Consider the following 24,483-nt stretch of genomic DNA (forward strand, 5'->3'; position numbering starts at 1 on the left):
TTTAAAACCAGTGCATGCTGCATCGATCTTATAAGGATTGAACGTCAAAGGCAGCAGAGATAGTATCAGACTGAAGTGGATCAGATTAATCAAAGAGCTACACACAGGTACTTAAAGCAAATGGGTGTATAGAATAGCATACATTATAATTACAGGGCCTGAAAAAAGTTTTTGTTTAATGACTGATTTGTTCTTTATTCAACTTACACAGGATGCAGAACAGCAGAAAATGATTTGGTGTTCATCGTTGATGGTTCCTGGAGTGTTGGTTATACAGATTTTGACAAAGCTAAAGCCTGGCTGATTAATGTAATAAGTGGTTTTGACATTGGCCCATTGTACACTCATGTTGCCGTTGTTCAGTACAGCGATGCTCCTCGACTAGAGTTTCCCCTAGGCCAACATCAAACAAACCATGAATTACTTGATGCAATCAAGAATATTAGATATTTAGGAGGGAATACAGAGACAGGACGAGCAATATCATTTGCCACAAAAAGTGTTTTTTCTTCATCACAGAGAACCAATATAGTCAAAAACAAGATTGCAGTTGTGGTCACAGATGGAAAGTCCCAGGATAATGTTGTTAATGCTTCAACGGTGGCAAGGTTACAAGATATTACCGTGTTTGCTGTTGGAGTTGGATCTGAAATAATGGAGTCGGAGCTCATTGATATTGCTAACAAACCATCATCGACATATGTACTTTATGCAGAAGACTACACAACCATCGAAAAGATCAAAGAGGCAATGCAGCAGAAGCTGTGTGAAGGTAAGCAAGACTATTTTACTGCTTTTGAATTATATCCTTTTATTTAAATACCTCAAACAACAGAAATAAACAAATGCAGTGAATCTTTTAAAACAACAAACTAATTTAAAAGACGTAATAAAAATATCAGACCTGGATTAACATATTTCACTATTGTATGTTCTAGAAGAATGCCTTCTTAAGCTGCAGATTCTAATGGCTTTAAATCACTTTTGAAGCATAATTTTCATTTACTAATTACACTTTTATGTATTTATTTGGACTAATTATCAACAAACAACATTATTTCTTCTCAATGACTGCTCAGTAAAACACTTTGTATGTGTTATTTGTGATTTAATTCTATTTCCAGCACTTTACGTTGCTGAATTGTTCATTTGATTATTTTTATTATGTTGCTCCTCAGTAAACTATTTATCTGGACTTATTCACTATTACAAAAAACAATGACAGCCACATGAAGATAGAAAAACATATTAAAAGTTTATAATCTTTCCAATGTTACCAGCTCTCCTACCCACTGCAACAAGACCTTTCACATCCTCCTGAGTGATAACCATTCATTTGTAACACTGCAAGTCCAGATGAAGCACTTGTAGGGTGTATCAGTTATCAGTTATCAACTTTCTGTAACTGTTTTAAAGAATATCCTCATGATGCATGATGCTTAGATTTCTGACTGAGCCACAAAGAAAAGAAGAATAATTTTAGGCTGATTTGAAGTGGCTGACACATTCTGTGGAGTGATTTCAAGGGGCTGATCCATTCTGTGGGGTGATTTCAAGCAGCTGATCCATTCTGTGGTGTGATCCCAAGTGGCTGACCCATTCTGTGGGGTGATTTCAAGGGGCTGGTCCATTTTTTGGGGTGATTTGTGATTTCAAGTGGCTGACCAAGAACTTCTTGGAATGTATGAAGAATCATATCAAATCATTATCTACACCCATTAAATATGATTATTCTCTTGAAACTAGTGCTTAAAAGGAAGCTATAAGACATGCTACATTCAAGAGAAGTAGCCAGGTATGCTTGCAAGGTAACCAGCAAACTTCATCTTAGGGAACAAAGGCAATGGTAAAGTAGTGTCTTAAAAACATCTTCTGTTTTGGAGCCTGCTCTGCCATCATAGTCGTTGTGTTTGCCATCAGATGTTTGTTCCCTTTATGAGCTATTACACTCTCAAATAAGAATTAAAGATATACTGCTAATTAAGAATCAAGATAAAAGAAAAATGTGGAACTGATTGTACAGCCCTTTCATTAATACAGTCATTGAAATATATACAAATCTAGATGTCACATGATGACTCAAGACAATGCAAATTAAAGTTCTAATCTTTATACTTTCTGTTTGAAATTATTGATGTATCTGTCTGGCACTCTGTACACTAAGCCAAAGCCCTGCATTTTATATATATATATATATATATATATATATATATATATATAATTTTTATGTTATTTTTTCATACTTTCATATACTTATTTTTTATTATTTTATTGTTATTTATTTATGTATATGGAGTGGGACAATTGGCATTCTTTTCTACCAGGGCCTTATTATAAAAAAAAAAATTGGAAAGCAATTAAACAATTATAACACATTTGCAAATATTGTCAAGAAACATAGCATAACACAGTTGTAAGGAAAATACAAATTGTAGAGCTTTGCATTTAGTGAACTTAAAGTATTTGATAAGAACAGTTCAATGTGTATACACTGAAACAGGCAAAGGTTTAAGGTAGGGAAGAGATGAACTTATGGAATAGGTGAAGAGGTGTTCTGTTGACAGTGAGTTATACATAACTGGATTATAAGGGTGCCTAGAGCTGAATAATATAATAAGCTGGTGTGAAGATTCTAAGCAGAGGGTTAGCATTATTAATGTAAGAATATTACAGTAGTTTAAAATGGTAAAGCAAGATCAAGTGGCTAAGCTAGGCTAAATAGGTAGGCTTTTCATAACTCTTTCAAATATGTAGTAGAAGTACTATTAATTAAACTGGAAAAGTGTTTCAGAGTTTTGGGTCTGTGCCTGAGAAGGTTTGGCCCAAGCAATTAAAATGGGGTCCAACTGGCATAATGGTTAAGGTCTTTGCCTCCCATCCACAAGGTGCAAGGTTGGATCTTGACCTCTATGCAATGCCTGCTTGGAGTTTGCACATTCTCCTTGTGTCTCTGTGGGGTTCTCCCCCACCTCTGAAAAACATGCTAAGTGTTTCCATCGCAAACTCATTAGAAAGACAGCAGCACAGACTCTACATGTTACCCTATGTGGGAAGAATTGTATAAATCAACCACTTTGGGTATCCACTGTGGTGCACAGTATCCTTATGACAGGAGAACATGGATCACAGACTGAATGCCATGCCAATATTTGGAGGGGTGTATGTGCCCCTATTGGCCAGTGCGTGCCCACCGTAAGGCCCAGCAGCTCTGGGTCAGTAAGCTACTGGCCAGCTGATGTCCAGTTGTCTGGCTTAGGTTACCTGAGATTGCTCTGTTGAGTGAAAGCTGGAAGTAAAACCAATCAACCTGCTAAACATGAACTAAGAATTGCTACATTTATTGTAGGGTCACTGACAGGATGCAGCTTGGAAATGGATGACATGATTTTAAGGAAGACATCCTATGTATCTAGGAGACAAGATGAAAGGGCAACTTGGCTTTTGACCCAGAATCTACTACTCAAGAGCTGGACAGAATAGAAATGGTGTAGTAATTGTGGTGAGGAAGACGTTTTAGAGGACAGTGAGGGATGTCATCAGAATTAGTGACAGACTCATGGCCATCCTACTCCAGCTTAATGATAGGGCATTATTCATAATCTCAGCCTTTTCACCACAGCAGAGTTGTGATAGTGAGGAAACGAGTGCATTCAGGTATCAGCTGCAGGACCTACTAGGGAAAGCAGGACAACATATCGGGACAGACAGAACAGAATATGAGGACTGTCTTGGTCCACATGGGTGAGGCAACAGGATTAAAGAAGGAGAGGCCATTCTAGACTTGTGTCTGGCAAATGGCTTGATAGTTACCAACACAAGATTGAAAGAGTGAGTCAGTCACAAGCTCACACTGATACAGGAGTGGCCAACATGCAACTCAGGTAGACTTCCTCCTACTAAGAAAGGGGCACTGGGGTGGAATCAGTGATTGCAAAGTCATCCCCAGTGACAGTTGTTCTGCAACATAAACCATTTGTTGCCACAATCAGTTGCAAACAGTGGTCAGAGAAGGCTTTAAGGTCAAAAGAGACCAGGCTGAAGACCTGGAAGCTGACTGTACAGAAACCACAACAGTTCAAGGAATTACTTGGGGATCAAGCACCTTAGGAAGAAGAGGAAATATGTGAAGTTGAAGAATGGCAGTACCTCAAAACAGCATGTGTTAGGACTACAGAACAGATATATGGGCAAACCACGTTTGTAAATAAGGTGCATAAGGAAAATTGGTGGTGAAATGCAGAAGTCCAGGAAGCCATAAAAAGAAAGAAAAGGTGCAGGAAAAAGTGGGAGATAGAAAAGATGGACCAAACCATAAAGTCATATTGGTGGGCTAACAAAGAAGCTAAGAAAGGAGTTGTAATAGCAAAGAACAAGGCATTAAAACACTCTACCAGCTTCTGAAATGTGACTGAGTGGATGGCATAAAGAAACTATATCAAGTTGCAAGGCAAGGATAGAAAGATAAAAAAGATAGTCAGACACCCGTCATAAGGGATGCCAGCAACAACCTGCTCACCAGTCCACAGGACATCAAAGGTAGATGGAATGAGTACTTCCAGCAGCTTCGGAATGAAGAAAACCCCACAGAAGCTGTACTGCTCCAGATACAGCCTACAATGAGAGAAGAGGAGCAGCCCAGCATAGAAGAAGTAAGAAGAGCACTGGAGAAAATGGTCAGGGAAAGCAGCGGGCTTAGATGACATCACAGCAGATATGACAAAGGTACTGGTTAAGATAGGGGGACAAATGGCTCTTGCGGGTACTCAGAGCAGTGTGGAGAGAAAGGCATATCCCTGATTAATGGAGAATAAGCATACTAGTGTCAGTGTTCAAGAACAAAGGGGATATTCATAACTGTGGACAGTACAGAGGTATCGAACTCCTGTCACATTGCATGAAAGTTCTGGAGAGGGTGACTGATAAACAAATATGCAATGTAGTAGAAAGTAATTTGGGAGATGATCAGTTTGGATTCAGATCAGGATGCAACACAAGTGACCCATGTTTGCAGTGAGACAGCTAGTTGAGAAGAAGCTAGAGATGAGGAAAGAGTCCAACTGGGCATTGCTAGACTTGGAGAAAGCATATGACAAAGTCCCAAGAAAGCTGATCTGGGCAGTATTATAGTAGTTCAAAGTCCCAGAAACACTTGTAGAATTAGTGCAGACTATGTACAAAGACCAAATGAAGTACAAACAGTGTTCGGTCTCACAGAGGGGTTCACAGTGAGAGTGGGTGTGCACCAGGGTTCAGCTCTGAGCCCACTGCTGTTCATACTGGTGATGGACTACACTAGCAAACAGGTCAGAGGGGACAGATCAACACGGTTGCTGTATGCAGATGATGTGATACTACATGCAGACTTTGCGCAAGAACTTCGGCAAAGGGTAAGGGAATGAAATGCAAAATTGAAGGCACATGGGATGAAATTGACTACAGCTAAGACAGTTGTAATGGCAGCAAATAGTGGAGTACAGAGGAAGATAAGAATTGAGATAGAAGCATACCTCTCAACTATCCAGATTTTGGCAGAATGTCCAGATTTTTGCCTCATATTTTTGATCTGTTCCTCATAAAATTTGTGTTTTTCTGGATTTTTGTGGCAAATCAGTGAGGACTGAGTTCAGTATATAATGTCAGGCATTTGAATTTCAGACTACATATCCATCAGAAAATACATGGTAACACAAGACCTTTTATTCTAGCAACTTTCTAAGTTTATAAGAGCAATAGTTAAATTTGTCCCTATTCTTGAGGCTTTGTCTCCCATTATTTTTGGCTTTGTCCAGATTTTTTGTGCCAAGAGGTTGAGAGCTATGGATAGAAAGGAAAATAGTCGAGCAGGGTAACAGCTTCAGGTATCTGGAAGGGGTGGTGGAGGAGAAGGGAAGTATGAATGAGGAGGTCAAAGATAGAATCAGAGGGGCTGCATCCAAATGGCACAGAGTATCAGGTGTGGTCTATGATAGAAGAATGCCAAAGAAGTTGAAAAGTAAGGTGTACAAAACAGTGGTGCCACCAATACTACTGTATGGTACAAAAACCTAGACAGTAAAGCGCAACCTATGAAGCTAGAGGTGAGGGAGATGAAGTGCCTGAGAATTGTGGTAGGATGCACACTGTTGGACAGACAAAGAAATGAGGACATAAGAGTAGAAGTCAAAGTAGTTCCAATTGCAGAAAAGGTTAAAGAGAACAGACGATGGTGGTTCAGGCACATGTGCAGAAAAGCAGAAGACATTCTGGGGAAGAAGATTTGAGATAGACAGGAAAAAGGCAAGAAGAACCAAGGTGTCCAGCAGCAAAAAGTTGGATGGATTGTGTGAGATAAGACGTGGCAGTCAGACATGAGTGTCAAAGAAGGCAGGAGAGTGGCACTGAATAGAGAAAGATGGTGACAGTTGACATGACACCCATGTAGAAAAATGGGGAAAAAAGGGGTTGATGATGATGATGCATTAAGATGGGAAAGAAGGGTAGGTAATAATGAGCTGGACACTGTACATGCACTGACTGATATTTTGTGCAGTTTCAGCTATAGGTTTGCCACAGTGGATTGATGAGCTTGAATTTTGGGATCTTGAAGAGGATACTGTGTAGGAGGGTCTATATTATAAAGTCTAACAACCAAAATGTTGACTTACCTTTGATCGACACCTAAATGTCGAAGTTGCACTTCATCGAAACTCCAAATCATCGATTTCTTTCCAATGGAAAGAAATTGGTAGGCCAACAATGGACACCACATTAAAATAAACACTATTAATTACCCTCCAACATGGAGGGGATGTGCCCTTCACCCCCCAACTAAATATACTAAATATGAGACTGCACTACAGTTGGGAAAAGGGCAGATGTAACAGAACGGCCAACCAATTTATTTCCCTTGGATACATTGCCCATAGGTCTCATCTGGTGGCATATTAACTTTTAACAATGAATTATAGTGATGTTTTATCTTGGGAAAGGAGTTAAAGTAGTTGCCTTTGATTAGGCATATGTGTTACCTGAGAATAATTTTGAAATCATTTATTGATTATTTGCAAGGCAGAGAAAAGGATGGAGAAGTTACTGTAACTTTTACCAACAGATATTTGGTTTGTTTTTAGACAGAATTTAAAGCTGTTAGAAAGTTTTAATTTTGGATTAAAATGTACAAATAGTTTTATTTACATTGTCTTCTGAGGAAAGTGTCTGGCCTATCCATAGGCCATATTTAAATATGGGTTTTAAGGGATGCCTATACATACCCAAAAGGTAAATGTTGTTTTTATGTTCATTAAGGGTGATATCCAGCTGTTCACAGAGTTCCTATGTAATGGTAACTCCCTTTTCAATTTTGCTATACATGGTGTTAAAGAACCACATGAGAAGAACTGCAAAAGTTATCTCACTTTACCAAGGGTAGACCATTAACCAGTCACAGAAACTGCAGGACTATTACTCTGACTAGCTTAATATGCAAAGTCATAAAATTAATTATCATGGAAATGATCAACAACGACACAGGATACCTTCAGACACAGGACTCAACCCAGTTGGGCTTTGTCAAGGGACGGTCAAGCCTACTAAACCTGATGGACTTCTTTGAGAAGGTCAGCAAGGCAATGGATGAGAGGAAAATAGTGCATCCCACCTACCTGTACCTGGCCAAGTCATTTGATACAATACCCCACCTGGGTATAATTACCAAATTCACCAAACTGGACATAAACCTCTACATAGCTCACTGGATTGCCAGATGGCTCGCAGGCAGTACCCAGGAAGTCAGGATTGGTGAGACCATCTCCACTAAGAGACCAGTCATTGGTGGGGTACTTTAGGGCTCTGTCCTGGGACCACTCCTATTTGGCATCTACGTTTCTGAGGTAAAGGCTAACATCAAGGGCCTTTGGCTAACCAAGTTAGCATCTGTCTGCAAATTAGGAGGTATCGTAGAGTCCTCCCATGACACATACATCTTACAAGAGGGTCTAACACAGACAAATGAATGGTGCCAAAGTCACAGATTAAAACTCAGTGCTAAGAAATGGATTATACTGTCTTTTGGGAAAACTGCTGTCCAGGCTAATTACTCCATCAATAAGACAACCATAAGAGTTGACCCTGTAGTCAGGAATCTGGGAACATATGTAAACAGTAATCTGGCTTTTGACCAACATGTGGCCAAGGTAATAAGAAAATCATTGTATGTCACCCACCTTATAAGTAAGGGCACGGCATCCAGGTCCAAGGAAGTCATAGTGCCACTTTATTCAGCCTTTATCAGACCCATCATTTAGTATAATGCCCCCTTCGCCATGTACCTGACCAGACATATGCAACTGTTGGAATGCCCACAAAGGTTCCTTACCAGGAGAATCCAGGGTGTAAGCACATTGTGCTGTGTGGAATGCCTTAAAGTCCTATCTCTGTACTCTGTCTCCTACTGGCCACTGAGAAGTGATCTATGCCTGGCATACAAGACACCCTTGAATCCAGCCCCGATAGATATTTTGCACATCTGCAAAACAACATTAGAACCACTAGATAATTTATTAATTCTATAACTCTGCCATTTAGGTCTATTGCAGAACTTCCCACTATAGCTATGCTTCACAGGGTTGAATTTATGAATGCAATTTTTAAAGTGGTATTGAGAGTCATGAAGGACTTATCAACAGACTGCAAGGATATGCTATCATGAAGATAGTATCATGCTTTATTAAGTTTGGTTTGAGCTATATAAAGAATGTCATGGCATTATGGATTGGGAATCATGGTGACCCATCAAAGTCATGAAAATAACTAGCTGAAAGACACTTTCAGTGAACCCTAAACTAGCTTTTTGCTGGGGGGCAAGCCCCACTGTGCTACCGCATGTGGAAAGACACATGAACTTCATGCTTATATACACACCATCTCTACAACTGCACAACAGTGGGGAAAAGGCAAACTCTATTGGTGCTGAAAGTGACTTTCTGAAAGTTTATTTTGCAATTCTGACACTCACTGAAAGAGGGCTTGAACAACTGACAAGATCCCATGGTTAGAGAAAAAGGGAGTGATGCGATGTTTATTAGCACATCTGGCACAGATGTTTGTCAGGATGCTATCAAGTATGTTTCAACCCCTTCTCAGTGGTTTCTCCATCTTTTCAAGACTGTTAATGTTTATGAAGTCTAGTAGCATTTGTTTTCATTTTTTTACTGTATAAAGTACAGTTCTCTTAGTCAATAGAGTGATAATTTAGGTGACTGCATAAAAAAGTATGTTCCTTTATGAATTTGTCAACTAACGTGGCCATGTTCTTTGGATGAAATTGGGGGGGGGGTTATTATAACATGTCACAATTTGCAATTTTTGTTTTTTATTGTATCCTGGATGTTAAACACTTTATGCTCCCAATGTGTCTGTATAACACTACTTCTGAAAGACTTATTGATGAGAAAATAGAAATATTACCTCCTTGCTCAGTGAACCAAACCAAGAGGAACAAGTTATAACTAGGTATTTGTGGAATGTAGGATGTGTCTTTGAACCAATTTTCTAAAAGACAAGATAAGCCTCTATCTAGGCAGATTATTATTTATTATTATTATTATTATTATTATTTTTTTTTTTATTTAGGCATTTATTTATTTAGTTTGCAACATGAAGTAATCATGGATGTGACTATTTGGTTCAGCTCTAATATGCAGCAAAAAGTTAAATAAGGGTCATGGATATCCCCCAGGTACCTAACTAAGTGAGTTGTTTTCAGGGAGTTGTATAGAAACATCAGATGCACCAGTAAGGTGATACTGGGCTTCACTTGTTGACATTCCTAAACAGTGTGGTACTAGTATTTTCCAGATTAAAGGCAATCTCTTTGCTTGCAAGACAGATGGAGGGGAGGGAAAAGTCTACCTGAAAATCTTCACTACTAGTTGTGGCTGATGGATCAGAGCTAGATAAGATATTTTCTTAAGAATAACAGAGAATATTCTAGCAGGGCGGCCGCGGTGGTGCAGCGGTTAGCATTGTTGCCTCACAGCAAGAGGTTCTCTGGTTCAACCCTTGGCTGGGGTGTCTTCTGTGCGGAGTCTGCATGTCCGCCGTGTGGGTTTCCTCCAGGTGCTCCTGTTTCCTTCCACATCCCAAAGACATGCTGTAGGTGGATTGGACACTCTAAATTGGCCCTAGGTGTGAGTGTGTGCATGTGTGTGCCTTCTGTGGAAGGTTGGGCTCCGGGCTGGCAACTCGACACTGTAAAATTCTACTTCCAATCATGAGCAGACAGGTGATCCGCTGTGGCGACCCCTGACCGGGAAAAGCTGAAAGAAGAAGAACAGAGAATATTCTAGCAATTACTTTAATGAAGCTAATGCTGAGAAAGACAGAGAACAGAATGGGTTGTATGATGGATTCCTGAGGCACACTTAAGAAGTTGAAAGGGGTTAAAAGATTCCCTTGAATACTTACCGTTGCTACACGGTTACTAAGACACCATAAACGCATTTCAAACTACTGAAACCAGAATGTGGTCTTTTAATTTAGTTATATGAGGATTAGTCACAGTGTCAAATATCTTGCTAAGATTAATGAAAATAGCTTCTTTGCCATGCTACTGAAGATGTTTTTGGACAGAGATTATGATTGTCAAGTGTACATCTCAACCTGACTTCAAAAATCACAGCACAGGCATTCACATTTTGCATATGCATAAATTCACCCTTGGTGTATGTTTGCCTTCTTGGCAGATGCAGCCTATAAAATTAGAACCCTTATGTTGCTATTATATTCACACGCATATTGCTGTATTGGAAAATGTATCTTTACTGCACTGTAAAAAGATACACATGCCTGTTTTCCTGGCTTGCTATACATGCAATTTGTAACTATAATTTTGTCAGCTGACTTACTATGAAGTCTGTATAGTTTTATTTGTCCAAGATATGCTTGTGGAACTTCATAAATATTCATTCGTGCTGAATACAAATAAATAATAACACAAAAGACACAAGCCTGAAAATGAAGCAGAGCTCAATACGCTGCAAACCAAGACACATACAGCCTACGATTGTCTTGCTCATTTGAGGCATTTAGAACACAATGCAATTCTTAGCTTCCTCAGAAAAAAGAAAAAAGATTTTGCTCATTTTAGTTCCATACAAAATGTAGATATAGCTAGAGCAATATTCCAAAGCCTTGTTGCCCTCTGACCAAAATAAATGTTTTACAAACTCTTACTTTTTTTGCATAAAATGCCTTGCGTTTTCCAAAGCCCTATGCAATTCCTGTTCAGCACGACATTATAGAAGATTTTCAGTGTATAATTGTTTATTTATTTATTTATTTTACATTTGTTGACCGGGCTAGTCCAACTGGATATGTATCCATTTTTAGCAGAGGCCCGGGGAGAAAAGTTCCAGCAGTAGACATAGAATATACATTACATTTATACATGAAAAGATACAAATAGAGAATTCATTTGAATATAGTGATAGGCTAAACATGTACACTGTTAAAGGCCTGACATGTTAAATCAAACAAAGTTCATAAACTTTCAATCTTAGTACAACAATAAAATATCCTTGAACCACGTGTTATAGGTTAGTACTAGGCTAACTGCCTTTATGAGCCATTGCAAGCCTAGCTAATTATTTCTTGTGAGACTCAAACCCTACACCTTGTGTTTGCAAAGCAAACACCTTAACCATTAGGCCACCTTCCCAATAGGAGAGAGCTAGTCAGGGTAAGTACAGGGACATAGCCAACATGTCTTGAAGTACTGTTTAAGTTTAGTTTTAAATAGGGTTATTGAGGAAACCAACGTAAGATAAGTAAGCAGTGAGTTCCAGGTTTTGCCAGCAGTGTTAGAGAACAAGGAGTCACCGGCTGTGTTATTGGTTTTAACTATCTGCACTTGTACCCTGTTGGATGAGCGTAGTCTTAAGGTTGTTGTATGGGGTGATAAGGCTATTAAGTATGGTAGTGTTATCAGGTTGATAAAGAATTTTATGTGCAATTATAATTTGATTGTATTGTAGTTGGTTAGGCAATTCTAACCATCATAATTGACTCAAGTTATGATAGTGGTGGGTTCTGTATGCAGCTCCAGTGGCAAACCTAGCAATGTCATTATAGGAGCTTGCCAGTTTGTTAAGGTAATTTTTACTCATGTTTGTAAATATGGGGGAGGGGTAAAGGAGGGTAGAGAGTAAATGGGCGTGGGCAATACCAGTCCTAGTTAGTGGGGTAAGGAAGGCCTTAATCCTGTATAGAGAGCCAAGTTTTTTATTGACTAATTTATAGTATGGTTGATATGCACATCAAACTTAAGGTTGTTAACAATTAATACCCCTAATAGTTTGGTGGAGAGATCTGGAGATATGATGGTGCCATTGTTTGACTTAACCATAAAGGTAAGTGGGGAGGACTTACGGGTTGGAGAGAATAGTAGTAATTTTGTTTTCTTAGGATTCAGTATGAGACAATGGTTAAGGAGCCAGTTTTGAACTATGTTAAACACATTTTGGCTTAGGGTCTGTAAATCAGAGGGGGAAGTAGCAGAGCATATTAATGTGGAATTGTCTGCATATTGAATACAGGTAGCATGTGGCATGACTGAGTGCAGGTCATTAATAAAGACTGAAAATAGGAGAGGCCCTAATATGGAACCTTGTGGAACACCAAGGGTAATGGGAAGATGGCTTGATACCTTGTTTTGCCATAGGACAGCCTGTTGTCTATCATTTAGGTAAGATTGGAACCACTGTATAGTCAGATTATCTAGAGAAAAGGATCTAAGTATGCTTATGAGTAATTGATGATTACCATGTCATAGGCTTTAGCAAGATCAATAAAGAGGGCTGAGGAAAGAATGTTATTTTTGTGATTTTTGTTAATGGCATCAGTAAAAGACAGGAGGGCAGAGGTGGTGCTGTGAAATGGTTAAAAACCATATTGAGGGTTGGCAAGTAAGTTGTTTTAGATAAGATAGCTTGTTTATGTATACATTTCTCCATAATTTTAGCCAGGGGTGATAATATAGCTATGGATCTATAATTTGATAATTCATTAGAGTTGCCACCTTTGTGCAGAGGGATAATATGAGATATCTTCCAGACAGAGGGGATGGAACGTTCAGTTATAGTTCTAATAATCAGGATGGAGATGGGATAGGCTATGGCATCCACTGCTTTTTGCAGATATTCTACCGGTAAGAGATCAGCAGAGAAGATAGTTGGTTTAAGTTTCTTAATAAGGGTTCGAACAAGGGATGTGGGAACAGGTTGAAGGTGAAAAGAGGGTTGGGAGCTAGTTATGGGAGTAGTAGGACTTGAGTCATCAGGAGGTAGCTGGTTAGCTAGAGAGAGGATAGTTTTAGTAAAGAAACTGTTAAAGGTATTGGCAACTTCTTCTGGATTATTGTGGTTAGTGCCTGAGGGGGTTGGAGTAGTGGATTGTCCTTGGTGTAGGAGTTTATTGATACCTGCCCAGAACTTTTGTGGTTTATTTTGGTGAGCTTGCTGTAGTTGGTAGTAAAAGTTTGTTTTTATCTGATAAAATGGATTTTTTGTGTCATTCCTTAGCTGTCTGTATTTAATTTGATCTACAAGTTTTTTTTGTGGTACTCCATTTGGCCCCATACTTTATTTCTTAGTGATATTTTTTGTCTAGTTTCTTTTGTGATCCATGGGGCTTTTTTGTTTTAGTTCTTGTACAATGTGTTAGCGCATGGTAATCAAGAATGGCTAAACATTTAGTATTGAAGTAGGATACTGCTTCCTGCAGAGGCAGGTGTTTTAGGACTGACCAATCACATAAACTTAATTCTTTTTGGAAGTTATCTGGGTTGAAGTTTTTAATGTTTCTTATTGTCTTATAGGTGGGTTGATTAAGTATGTCAGTCTTATGCCTAATTATAAAGCTTAGAAAGTGATCACTTATATCATCAGGGAGGATCCCTGTCTTGTATTTTTGGGGATAGCTGTTAATGGTACCCCAGTCTAAGGTACTTTCTTTGTTGTTGGGTTTGCTGATCCTAATGGGGGAGGTAATGGTCTGAGTAAACCCAAATAGGTTAACATGGATAGTGGGGTGTTCAGAAAAACAGTTGTTCCAATCGATGTCGCCAAGGACTATGGTTTCCTGGGGGTAGTTAGTTGATAACCAGTGTAGGCTGTCCTCAAGGGTGTTAATGTTATTACCTGGAGGTATATACATACAGATGATATATATGCATTTACATTTATTGATTTGCATCTTATTAACAAGAATTTCAGCATTACTGATTTGGGGTGGTTGAGAGGCTTCAGTGGTCACCTGTAGCCCTGATTTATATAGTACAGCTACCCCCCTCCCTTCCTAGTTTTGCAGTCAAGTCTTATTATGTTATAACCAGGTGGTATTACTTCATTGTCTTGTGTTGATGGCTTTAACCATGTTTAGGTAAGACATAGCATGTCTATAGGGTAAACATCTAAGAGGGCATGTAGGTGGGGAACCTTATTATTTATACTTCTAATGTTCAGGTGGCCGATCAAGAGTGAGTTGTGAGGTCTATTTAGGGTTTGTAAATTGGAGGGAATAGTAGTGTTGGGGCTTGGCTTATTGATAGTGGTTGGGCCAGGGTTGAGATGAATGTCGCCATCTATTATGAGGTTGTGTTGTGTCCTAAATATAAGTTTATGGAGTTTATATGTTAGGTTCTGGTATTTCCTGGCATTTGGGTTTATGAGTCTAGTTTGAATGAGTCGGTGATATTTTGTAAATAAGTAGTTAGGTAAGTAAGGTATGTTTACTTGATATTGAAAATTTGGCTTAATTGGCATAGAGGTTTGGCCTCTAGGATAGTAAAAGCCTAGATAGTACTGATGTTCAAAGGCGGTGAGTAGATATGAGATTATCATAAGAGGTAAGAGGGAGAGTAGCAGTAGTAACTTCAGAAGTGTTGAAGTAGGTAGTAGTGGCATTTTCATTGTTTTGCACTTTGACTAGGATATCAGGCGGTAAAGTCAGTCTATAGCTAGTAAGTTAGGTATGGTAATTAAGCATATGCAACTTTAAGGATTAGGTCTTAGTTGATTGGTTCAGAGAGGTGGGGGTGTGGTATAGGTACTTTAAATTTAACACTACTGAGGTTGGGTGAGAATTGGGGGCAGGGTGGGGCATGGAGCGAGCCCGAGTACAGTGAGGGCGAGCGGAGTAGGGCTAATGCAGACTCAAGATACTTACAGCCTCTTAAAGGATTATATCATATGTTTTTCATTTTAAATGCACCAAATTGTTCTATGTCCTGTGCTAGTAGGTACTTTAGTCTAATATTTAAGTTGTTAATTTTACTTTGTTTGGTATCAGAAGAAGCTGTGAATAGAGATAGATGGGAAGATAGTGGAACAGGTAAACAGCTTCAAGTATCTGGGAGGGGTGGTTGAGGAGAAGGGTAATCTGAATGAAGAGGTCAAAGCTAGAATCAGAGGGGCTGCAGCCAACTGGCATAGAGTATCAGGTATAGTATATGACAGAAGAATGCCAAAGAAGCTGAAAAGTAAGGTGTACAAGACAGTGGTGCGACCAGTACTACTGTATGGTACAGAAACCTGGGCAGTAAAGGCAGAACAGTTGAAGAAGCTAGAGGTGATGGAAATGAAGTGCCTGAGAAAGGTGGTAGGATGCACACTGTGGGACAGGTGAAGAAATGAGGACATAAGAGCAGAAGCCAAAGTAGCTCCAATTACAGAAAAGATCAAAGAGAACAGATTACGATGGTATGGGCACATGCGTAGAAAAGCAGAAGACAATCTGGTGAGGGAGATTTGGGACAGACAGGAAGAAGGTAAGAGGAAGCGAGGATGTCCAGCAAAGAGGTGGATGGATTGTGTGAAAGAAGATCTGTGACAGTCAGGCATGAGTGTTGAAGAAGGCAGGAGAGTGGCACTGAATCGAGAGAGTTGGCGACAGTTAATACGATACCCTGACCCCATGTAAATGGGAAAAAGGGGATGATGATGATGATGATGATTGGTATGCCTGGTCTAACTTTTAGTTAAATTGAATTCAGGTAAAGTAGGGATTTCATTAACAGAATGCTAGTGACACCTCCAGTGCTATAGACCCAGGGCTTTAAATAAATCCAGTACAGTGATTCACAATATTAACCTTTTAGAAGTAGGTTGCTGAGGGGCAGGACAGCTTAACTCTCCATATTACAGTTTTAGCAGGGAAATCCTTCCTATGTTGCAAGCCTTTCGAGTTGTGGGGTAGTTTTGAGGGGGATAGTACCTAGTCAGAAAATAGTATGTTAGTCTATTAATAATCTGTAAGGAACTTATGTCTTTCTAGTGGTTCTTATAGTTAAACACACATGTACATGTGTATATATACACACACACACACCCACACACCCACACACCCACACACCCACTCACACACACACACACACACACACACACACACACACACACACACACACACACACACACACACACACACACACACACACACACACATTTTGACTGACTGTAATGCTTAGCAATTTACCAGAAAAAGAAGTATGAGGCAAAATCAGGTACATTCCTCAAAATTAGGAATAGAAGAGAGGCAGAATTATGCCTTCTACCTAAGCGCGCGCACACACACACACACACACACACACACACACACACACACACACACACACACACACACACACACACACACACACACAAACACATACACGCATACACATAAAAAAAAAATAAATTAGTTACTTACTAGATCCACAACTAGATCCACACCAAACACTCCACATCTCCAGCACAGCATGATGTCACCTATTTTTTTAAAAAAACAGTGTACTAGCACCAAACTACACGCTTGGCTGTTAATGTCCCCATTTAACTGTGACCAGCTCCAGGTCCGTTTTACCTGTATACAGCTCAAGAAAATCTCTCTTCTATTGCTGCTATATTTTGTACAGTGGAAGAGAACAAACTGGAGCTGTCATACATCAAATCAGAGAAGTGGGCGGGATGCATAATTATTATTTCAATTCAGAGCACACTGCCGAATGCAGAGCAGCTGAGATACTTCGTTTTCTTTCTGTGATATATTTTTAAAGCCATGCTGAGACTTATGAGTTTAGATAGGATGTAAGTTATGTGGGATAGCTTTTCTAGACTTTTATTAAAATAGGATAGGTAAGAGTTATTGCAGAGAGGCTTGTGGTGTTCCTAGGGAGGAGATTGGTGATCGAGAGTTGTCAGATGGACTGGACAGCTTTATTAAATAAATGAAAACCACAGACAGGAATTTTACGGGAGGCTGGAGATATAGGATTCAGTGAGATGCAGAGAGTGCAATACTTAAAGGTAAGGATCCAGCTGCATCCTTTTTGTGTCTTACCTGAGCTGATATAATTCAGGCTGTCTGAAACATTATGATGTGGTTGAATGCAGGAGGATCTGGAATCCTTGATGGAGTGGGAGGTAACTATGGAAGTTCCCTAAAGGTAAATGTTAAGTACTCAGGAAAAAAGCCTGTTTGGGATAGAGTATGGTGTAATTCAGTGTATTATGTGAGGTGGGGGGTTGTACAGGATAGATGAGTTTTACTTTTTGGATTAGTTTTGGTAGTGGTGGAAACTGCTTTTATATTTCAGTTGAGGAGAGTAGGCAGTTATGGGGAAGGCACCCTTTATAGTCATGAAATTATCTGCAAGTCTGCTGTCCATACCTCTCAACTGTCCAGATTTTTGTAGAATGTCCAGATTTTTTAACTCCTCACAGAATTTGTGGCTTTCTGACAAATCAGTGAGGAATGAGCTTGCTAAATAATGAAATACATTTGCGTTTCAGAACTTATATCCATCAGAAACCCCATACTAACACAAACCTGTCATTTCAGCAACTCTGTCTCTATTTTTGGGCCTTTGCCCCTCTCCTCATTATTTCAGGCTTTGTTCAGATTTCTTATGCTAAAAGGTTGAGAGGCATACTGCTGTCTCTTCCAGGGGGTAATTGCTTCTCAGATTGTGCTGCCTGGCGAACTAGATAAAGGTATCCTCTGGGGGAGTGGGTGTTCTTACCTCCTCATCTATTGCCCTGCATTCAGTCTGCCACTCAGGACAAGATGACAGTATATTTTTTTGATGGGGGCATTTTTAGAGTGAGAGGTATTATGGAGCTCAGGGTGATATAAAGTGATACTGCAAAAAGTTGCATGTCTGGCAACATTCCCCATTGTGGGTCACTCATAAGATTGGAGAGATGGAAAGTGTTACATATGTGGTGTAATAACTGCCAGTTATTTTTATATAAATCTGTTTTATAGGTTCATAAGTTCATAGGTGCTTACTAGGCTAATGACCCCAAGGGCCTTTTTAAGCCTAGCCATGCATCCCAAATCTCTGACACCCTTGATAAGTGTAAGCATGGGCCTGGGAGATGAACCATTTACAGTTTACTTGTTTGCATTAGAGACATAGGTGTCAACCCAGGGATGAATTTCTAGTTTCCCATCCCATTGTACAAGTTGCACTTGAATTGGGTTAGTTAGGAACTCTGCTTGACATGGATGGGGAACTTGTTCCATAGACGTGGACATCTCTTAGATACATACCTATCTCTCCAGCAGGTCCTATTTATATCATAGGCAAGGTTTAAGTCTTTAGAACAGGTAATTCTGGTGCTTTATATATATATACAGGAGGTCCATCAGAGTGGGGTCTGACAATGCCCCATATGCCAGGCATAGATCTCTCCTCAAAAGCCTGTAGGAGACAGAATACAGGGATAGGGCCTTGAGGCAGTCAGCACAGGACATATTACTTTTGCCCTATATTCTTTTAGTGAGTAACCTCTGTGGACGTTCCAGTTGCTGGATATGCCTGGTTAGGTACATACCAAAGGGGGCATTGTACTTATTGATAGGTCTGATAAATGCTGAATACAGTGGAACAATGACTTCCTTGGACTTAAATGCCATATATTTGTTTATAAGTTGCGCAACATAGAATGATTTCCTCACCACTGTAGACACGTGATGATCAAAGGCTAGATTACTATCTATGTGTGCCCCTAAGTCCCTGACTATTGGGTCAGGTCTAAGGGGTGTGTTGTCAATATGATAGTTACCAGGGATGGAGGACTTCCCAAAGTATACTATTATTTATTTCTTGGCATTTAGTTTTAGTCCAGAGCTCTGACACCACTTGTTTGTCTGTGTCAGCTCCTCCTGGAGAACATTTGTGTCAGTATGAGATTCAATGACAGCCCCTAATTTGCAATCATCTGCAAATGTAGTCAGTCAGAGACCACTGACATTGGCCTTGACTTCTGAGAAGTAAATGCCAAAAAGGAATGGTCCAAGGACTGATCCCTGAGGGACTCCACTAGTGACTGGCCTCTTTGTAGAGGTGGACTCCCCAATTCTAACTTCCTGGGTCCTGTCTATGAGCCAGTTGACTATCCACTGGGTGACATACGAGTTAGTACCTAACCTCTTGAGTTTTTCAAGAGTGCTCAAATGGAGTATTGTGCCAAATGCCTTGGTCAGGTCAATGTAGGCAGTGTGAACGATTTTGCCCTCATGCATTGCTTTAGTGACCTTCTCAAAGAAGTCTACCAGGTTGAGTAGGCATGATCTGCCCTTGATGAAACCAGACTGGGTTGGGTCCAGTGTCTGGAGGTTTACTATATCTCTGTTGATCATCTTCATGAAAATTCTTTCCATGGCTTTGTATATGCGACAAGTGAGACTTATGGGTCTGTAGTTTCTGGGGTCTCCAGATGGCCCACCTTTGAGTCATCAAGCATGTTGAAAACCTTATGTATTGGCAGCATGTGCAATCAGGGAACCCATCCCCTACTTAGTGATAACAAATTTTGGTTGCGGGGGGGGGGGTTTGATCATAATTTGCAGCGTACCCAAAGTGTGGGTTCAAGGTTATTGCACTTATACCTTTGTAGCAGTACAGCAGTAGCCCTTTTTTCCATATTTCCCAGTATGTTACAAAAGGACCTTCACTGTCATCTAGCTGAATTAAAAGGAATGTGACTTAAAAGGAATGCAAGGGGGATCAATGGTAGATAGTAAGTAACTCATGAAGAACATTGGAGTATTTCTCTGTTTTGATGGGACAATGGTAGTAGGGGTTTGAACTGCTCGTCTATGAGGTGCTGACATAGTGTAAATATTTATTTCATATGTCAAAGAGTATTTGTTCATCATACATGATGCTTACTCTTTTACTGATCAAGTCACTTCTGTAGGTCAAATGTTTGTTTTTAACTAGAAATATGTTTGGGTTAGAATGGTTGGATGTAGTCAGACTTCCTTATGTTGAAACTTGACATATATGCACTGTGATATTAAAAATGCATTTATTATTGTTTTATGTTTCACTATTTTAATTATCTGTATTGTTCACACTTTTTTTTTTGTTTTGTGTTTTGCTTACTGCAATTTATTATGTTTAGTATTTAATATGTATGTTTAGCCTTGCACTATACAACTTCATGTCTTATATATTTCTATTGTACATTATCTTGCCATTTGACCCAGACTGCATCTGCAAAAGGTCCTGTTTCAGCTCAGTCACCCCACTAACATACAAGTAAGCAAATGAATATTTAAATAAAAAAATAAAGCCAGTTTTATGTTTCATAGATGTGCATTGTACATGCATATTCACTGTTGGATGAATTTACTTCTAAAAACACTGCAATAATAGATAACTGGAATAAATAGGTCATTTATGATAACTATGAGCATAGCTTTTTATATAAATGTGCACTCAAGAGGATAAAAATTGTTCCTCTTCAACAGTCTTGTTACAGCATCCCACTTCTGATAATTCCTGATGGATGACAGGTCTCAACATCATTAATATGCACAAGGAGCAATCATACTGTACTGTAATATGTCTGTCTGGAGGTGTGATCTGTGTACTTATGTCTTCCACCCAGTCCTAAGGAAATAAATTCTCTTCTAGGGCTCTGGCAGTATTTGTTTCATTCTCTTTATTAACTTTGCCTTACTTAAAGAATGCAGTGACATCAAACATGACTCATTTTTATAGCATTGTATATGTTTTCAAATGCATTTATCAGACTGTAAGTATAGGTTACTTCATTTCAGCAATAAATGACTATTGGGTTATACCAGTGTCTGGTGTGTGCACTTCATATCTGAAGTATTATTTTTTTCTTTATAGTAAAATAATAATTTACTGAAACTAAAATGTTTATATATTTCTAAGTAGCTGAGATTCCTCAAGGAACATTCCAGTTCACTTAAGTCTACACTTCATTCCTGACCCCAGGAAGTACCAGAACTGCCCACTACTCAGTGTGCCATGGTACAAACTGCCCACTAATAGATGAAAGTGGTCTAACGTGAAGGAAGAGAGAAACATAATAAGTATACAACTCCCCTTAAAATGGGAAACAAAACATTCTGCAATTCAGTAGCCCCCTGTGAACCCTGATATAAATGCAGTTTCATGACATTTTAATAAAAAGTACCAACATCTGAATGGTCAAACTTCAGTGTATGATTACACTACTATCTGTGAGGAGATTACCAAGCACTCTTTCTATTGTAAAATAAGGATTAATGTATAACCATGCCCATCGTACGGAATATGCAAAGTAGTAAAATACCCAAATGGCTAACCCTCTCAGAAATGTTTTGTCTTTTAAACTCTTATCTTCATAGCAAATCCAAATGCAAGAGATTTTGTTTTTTGTATAACTTGAATTATGTTGTTTTCTGATTTACAAAATATGAAGAATGTCTTTATTACATACATTATATCTATATCAAACAATTCTATGCATGATGTTCTGCTTTCTTGTAACTTTTTTTTTTGTGGGTGGGGGTCTGGCTTAAAATGGTCCTCCGTGGATCAATTCCTTTATTTGGATGGCCAAAGAACAAGTAAAATAAGAAGAATAAAGAGTGTTTTTGACTTTAAAAATAGTAGTAGAATCAGAAGAGAAACCGTCCACGCCAAACTACTATCCAAACCGTTTATTGAGTGCTTTCGTCAGCAACATCACCTGACTTCTTCAGAATAAGTAAAACACATAACATCATACTATTTAAACTAAAATTCAGTGATGTATCAATTTCCAGACTTTTGACTTAAACAAACAGTACCTAAAATGCATTACCTAAAATACAATCATACCCTAGCATCTTCAGTCTAACAATAAATATAGTCAAACACATAACACAAATACTGCAAAAACTTAATTTAAAACCATCAAACATATAAATATAGTAATTGCTGTACATTAAACCTTTCCCCACATATAACAAAATAATACAAATAGCATACATTCCTATATTATCCAAAATATGAATGTAGTTTCAAAAAACTACTGATGCTGACACTATCATTAAGGCAAGGCGGACTAGTGGCATTAATTTTAATTCCCTAAAATTAAGAACTTCCTCCCAAGGACCGTGTCTGGTGTCACTTTTTCAGCAACTAAGAACTTGAAAGTGTGACCAGGATACTGTGCTCTGTGTTTATATTGGGCACTGTTTGGTCTGGCAATTCTGATGTCCCAGATATATTCATATATCCTATCCTTAAGGCTCCTCTTTGTCTTACCAATATAAAACCCAGTACAATGGCAACACATGACAGCATACACAACTCCCTTCTTAATGCAGGAGTAATTCCCCCGTGCCCTAACCCTTGTACCATTGATAACTAATTTATCCACTGTAACAACGTGGATACACTGGGCACAAAAAACACATGCCTGGGTCCCCCTCCCCTGCCAAAATTCAGTATAGTTCATCCTTTGCAACAATTCTTTAAAGGACTTTCCCCTTCTAAAAATTACACAGGGAAGCATTCCTAACTTTCCTATAATATCTGCCTGACTATTGAACACAATCCAGTTCTTCCTCAATACATCCATGATACCACTATAATCGGGAGAAAATCTTGTAACAAAAGATGACAGGGTAGAATCTAAGGGTATATGTTTTTCAAAGTCATTGTGTACAACTACGGTACCATAATTGGTCTGCGGGCACTCAGAGGCCTTACTCAGCAGTGGACTAAACACCCCTGATGCTCTTTTGGCATTAACTTCCTCCAAGGCCCTCTCAATTAACATAATGGGATACCCTCTTGCTAGCAACATATCTTCCATGATTTTACACTGCACATGAAAATCCACATCTCTGCTGACCATACGTGAAATATGAACATATTGTCCTTTCGCAAGGCCCTTCTTCACATGGTCTGGATGGCAACTATGGTAATGCAGCAAACTATTGCTGTAAGTGGGCTTTCTATACAAGTTACTAACCAGACAATTATTGTCAAAATCTTGACTAACTAGGACATCCAGATAATTCATGACTTCCTTATTATCCTCGTATGTAAACTTAAGAAAACCTGTAGTACTATTGATAAATTGCACAAAATCTTTCACATTATTCTCATCCCCCTTCCATATAAAAATCAAATCATCAATATATGGCAAGTACAAAGTCCATGATCCATTAAAATGGGAATTAAAAAGAAATTTGCGTTCCCACATTAGCATAATAATATTCACAAAAATGGGGGCACAAAATGCCCCCATAGCAATCCCTGTTTGTTGCATTAAAAACTGTCCTTCAAAAAAGACAAAGTTATACTTCAAAACTAGTTCCATAAGGGCCACCAAAACTAAAACATCATTATTACTGAACCTGTTTGAATCAAAAAGATATTCCTCAAACCATTCAAGCCCAAGAGTATGTGGAATGACACTGAATTAATTCACAACATCCACCGTCAAAAATGAAACATTTTCCACAACAGCCAAACCACTCAATTTTTTCAAAAAATGCCATGAGTCAATACAAATATGCTGCTCATCTTTCAAAACAGTCTTCAATCTGTAATCAATATATTTACCAATGAAGTAAGTTACTACGGGTCTCATCCGGGAGTCATACAAATTCTTGTGAATTTTAGGCATACTGAAAATATTCGGTACTCTAGGATGGTTAACACTAAGAAAATGATACAAATCCATATCGATCTGACCTTGGTCCAACAAATCCTTCAGGGCCAAATAGATTTTATAGTGTGAAATGTTAACAAAATTACGTGAAACTTCATCAGAAAGCACACCATCCCATAACAACATATTCATTCTGTTGTTATAATCAGTTTTCGTCATTCTGACCACCCCGCCCCCTTTATCAGGCTTCATAACTCGCAATGTTTTATCAGACACTAACTTACTAAGTAAATGTCTTTCACTGGCATTGAGATTCCACATACTAGTGTCAACATTATTATTTCTCATAAGAACCCTAAAATCAAATTCACACAATGCTTCAAACATGTTCAACACACTGGGTAAAGGAGGATTAAACGTACTACTTCTACATACAGTATTCTCACACCCCATTTCAGACCCAAACAATAAGCGCAAATTAAGTTTTCTAACAGAAACTTTCAAGTCTAAAATCAGTTCAACCAAATTTGCCCTTGTGGTAGGGACAAAATTGAAGCCT

The 24,483-nt window shown here is 38.9% G+C and overlaps 1 protein-coding gene across 1 annotated transcript in view; it reads left to right on the forward strand.

Moving 5' to 3' along the window:
- Nucleotides 1-24,483, forward strand: part of LOC122797026 (collagen alpha-1(XXI) chain-like) — a 1,114,432-nt gene that overhangs the window by 4,040 nt on the left and 1,085,909 nt on the right. Inside the window, exon 2 of the mRNA XM_044065795.1 lies at nt 212-772. Coding sequence (XP_043921730.1) covers nt 212-772 — 561 coding nt within the window. The remainder of the gene's footprint in view (nt 1-211; nt 773-24,483) is intronic.

This window comes from Protopterus annectens, chromosome 3.part0 (genome assembly GCF_019279795.1).
Source record: "Protopterus annectens isolate FY-2018-M chromosome 3.part0, PAN1.0, whole genome shotgun sequence".
In the NCBI taxonomy this organism is placed as follows: Eukaryota; Metazoa; Chordata; order Ceratodontiformes; family Protopteridae; genus Protopterus; species Protopterus annectens.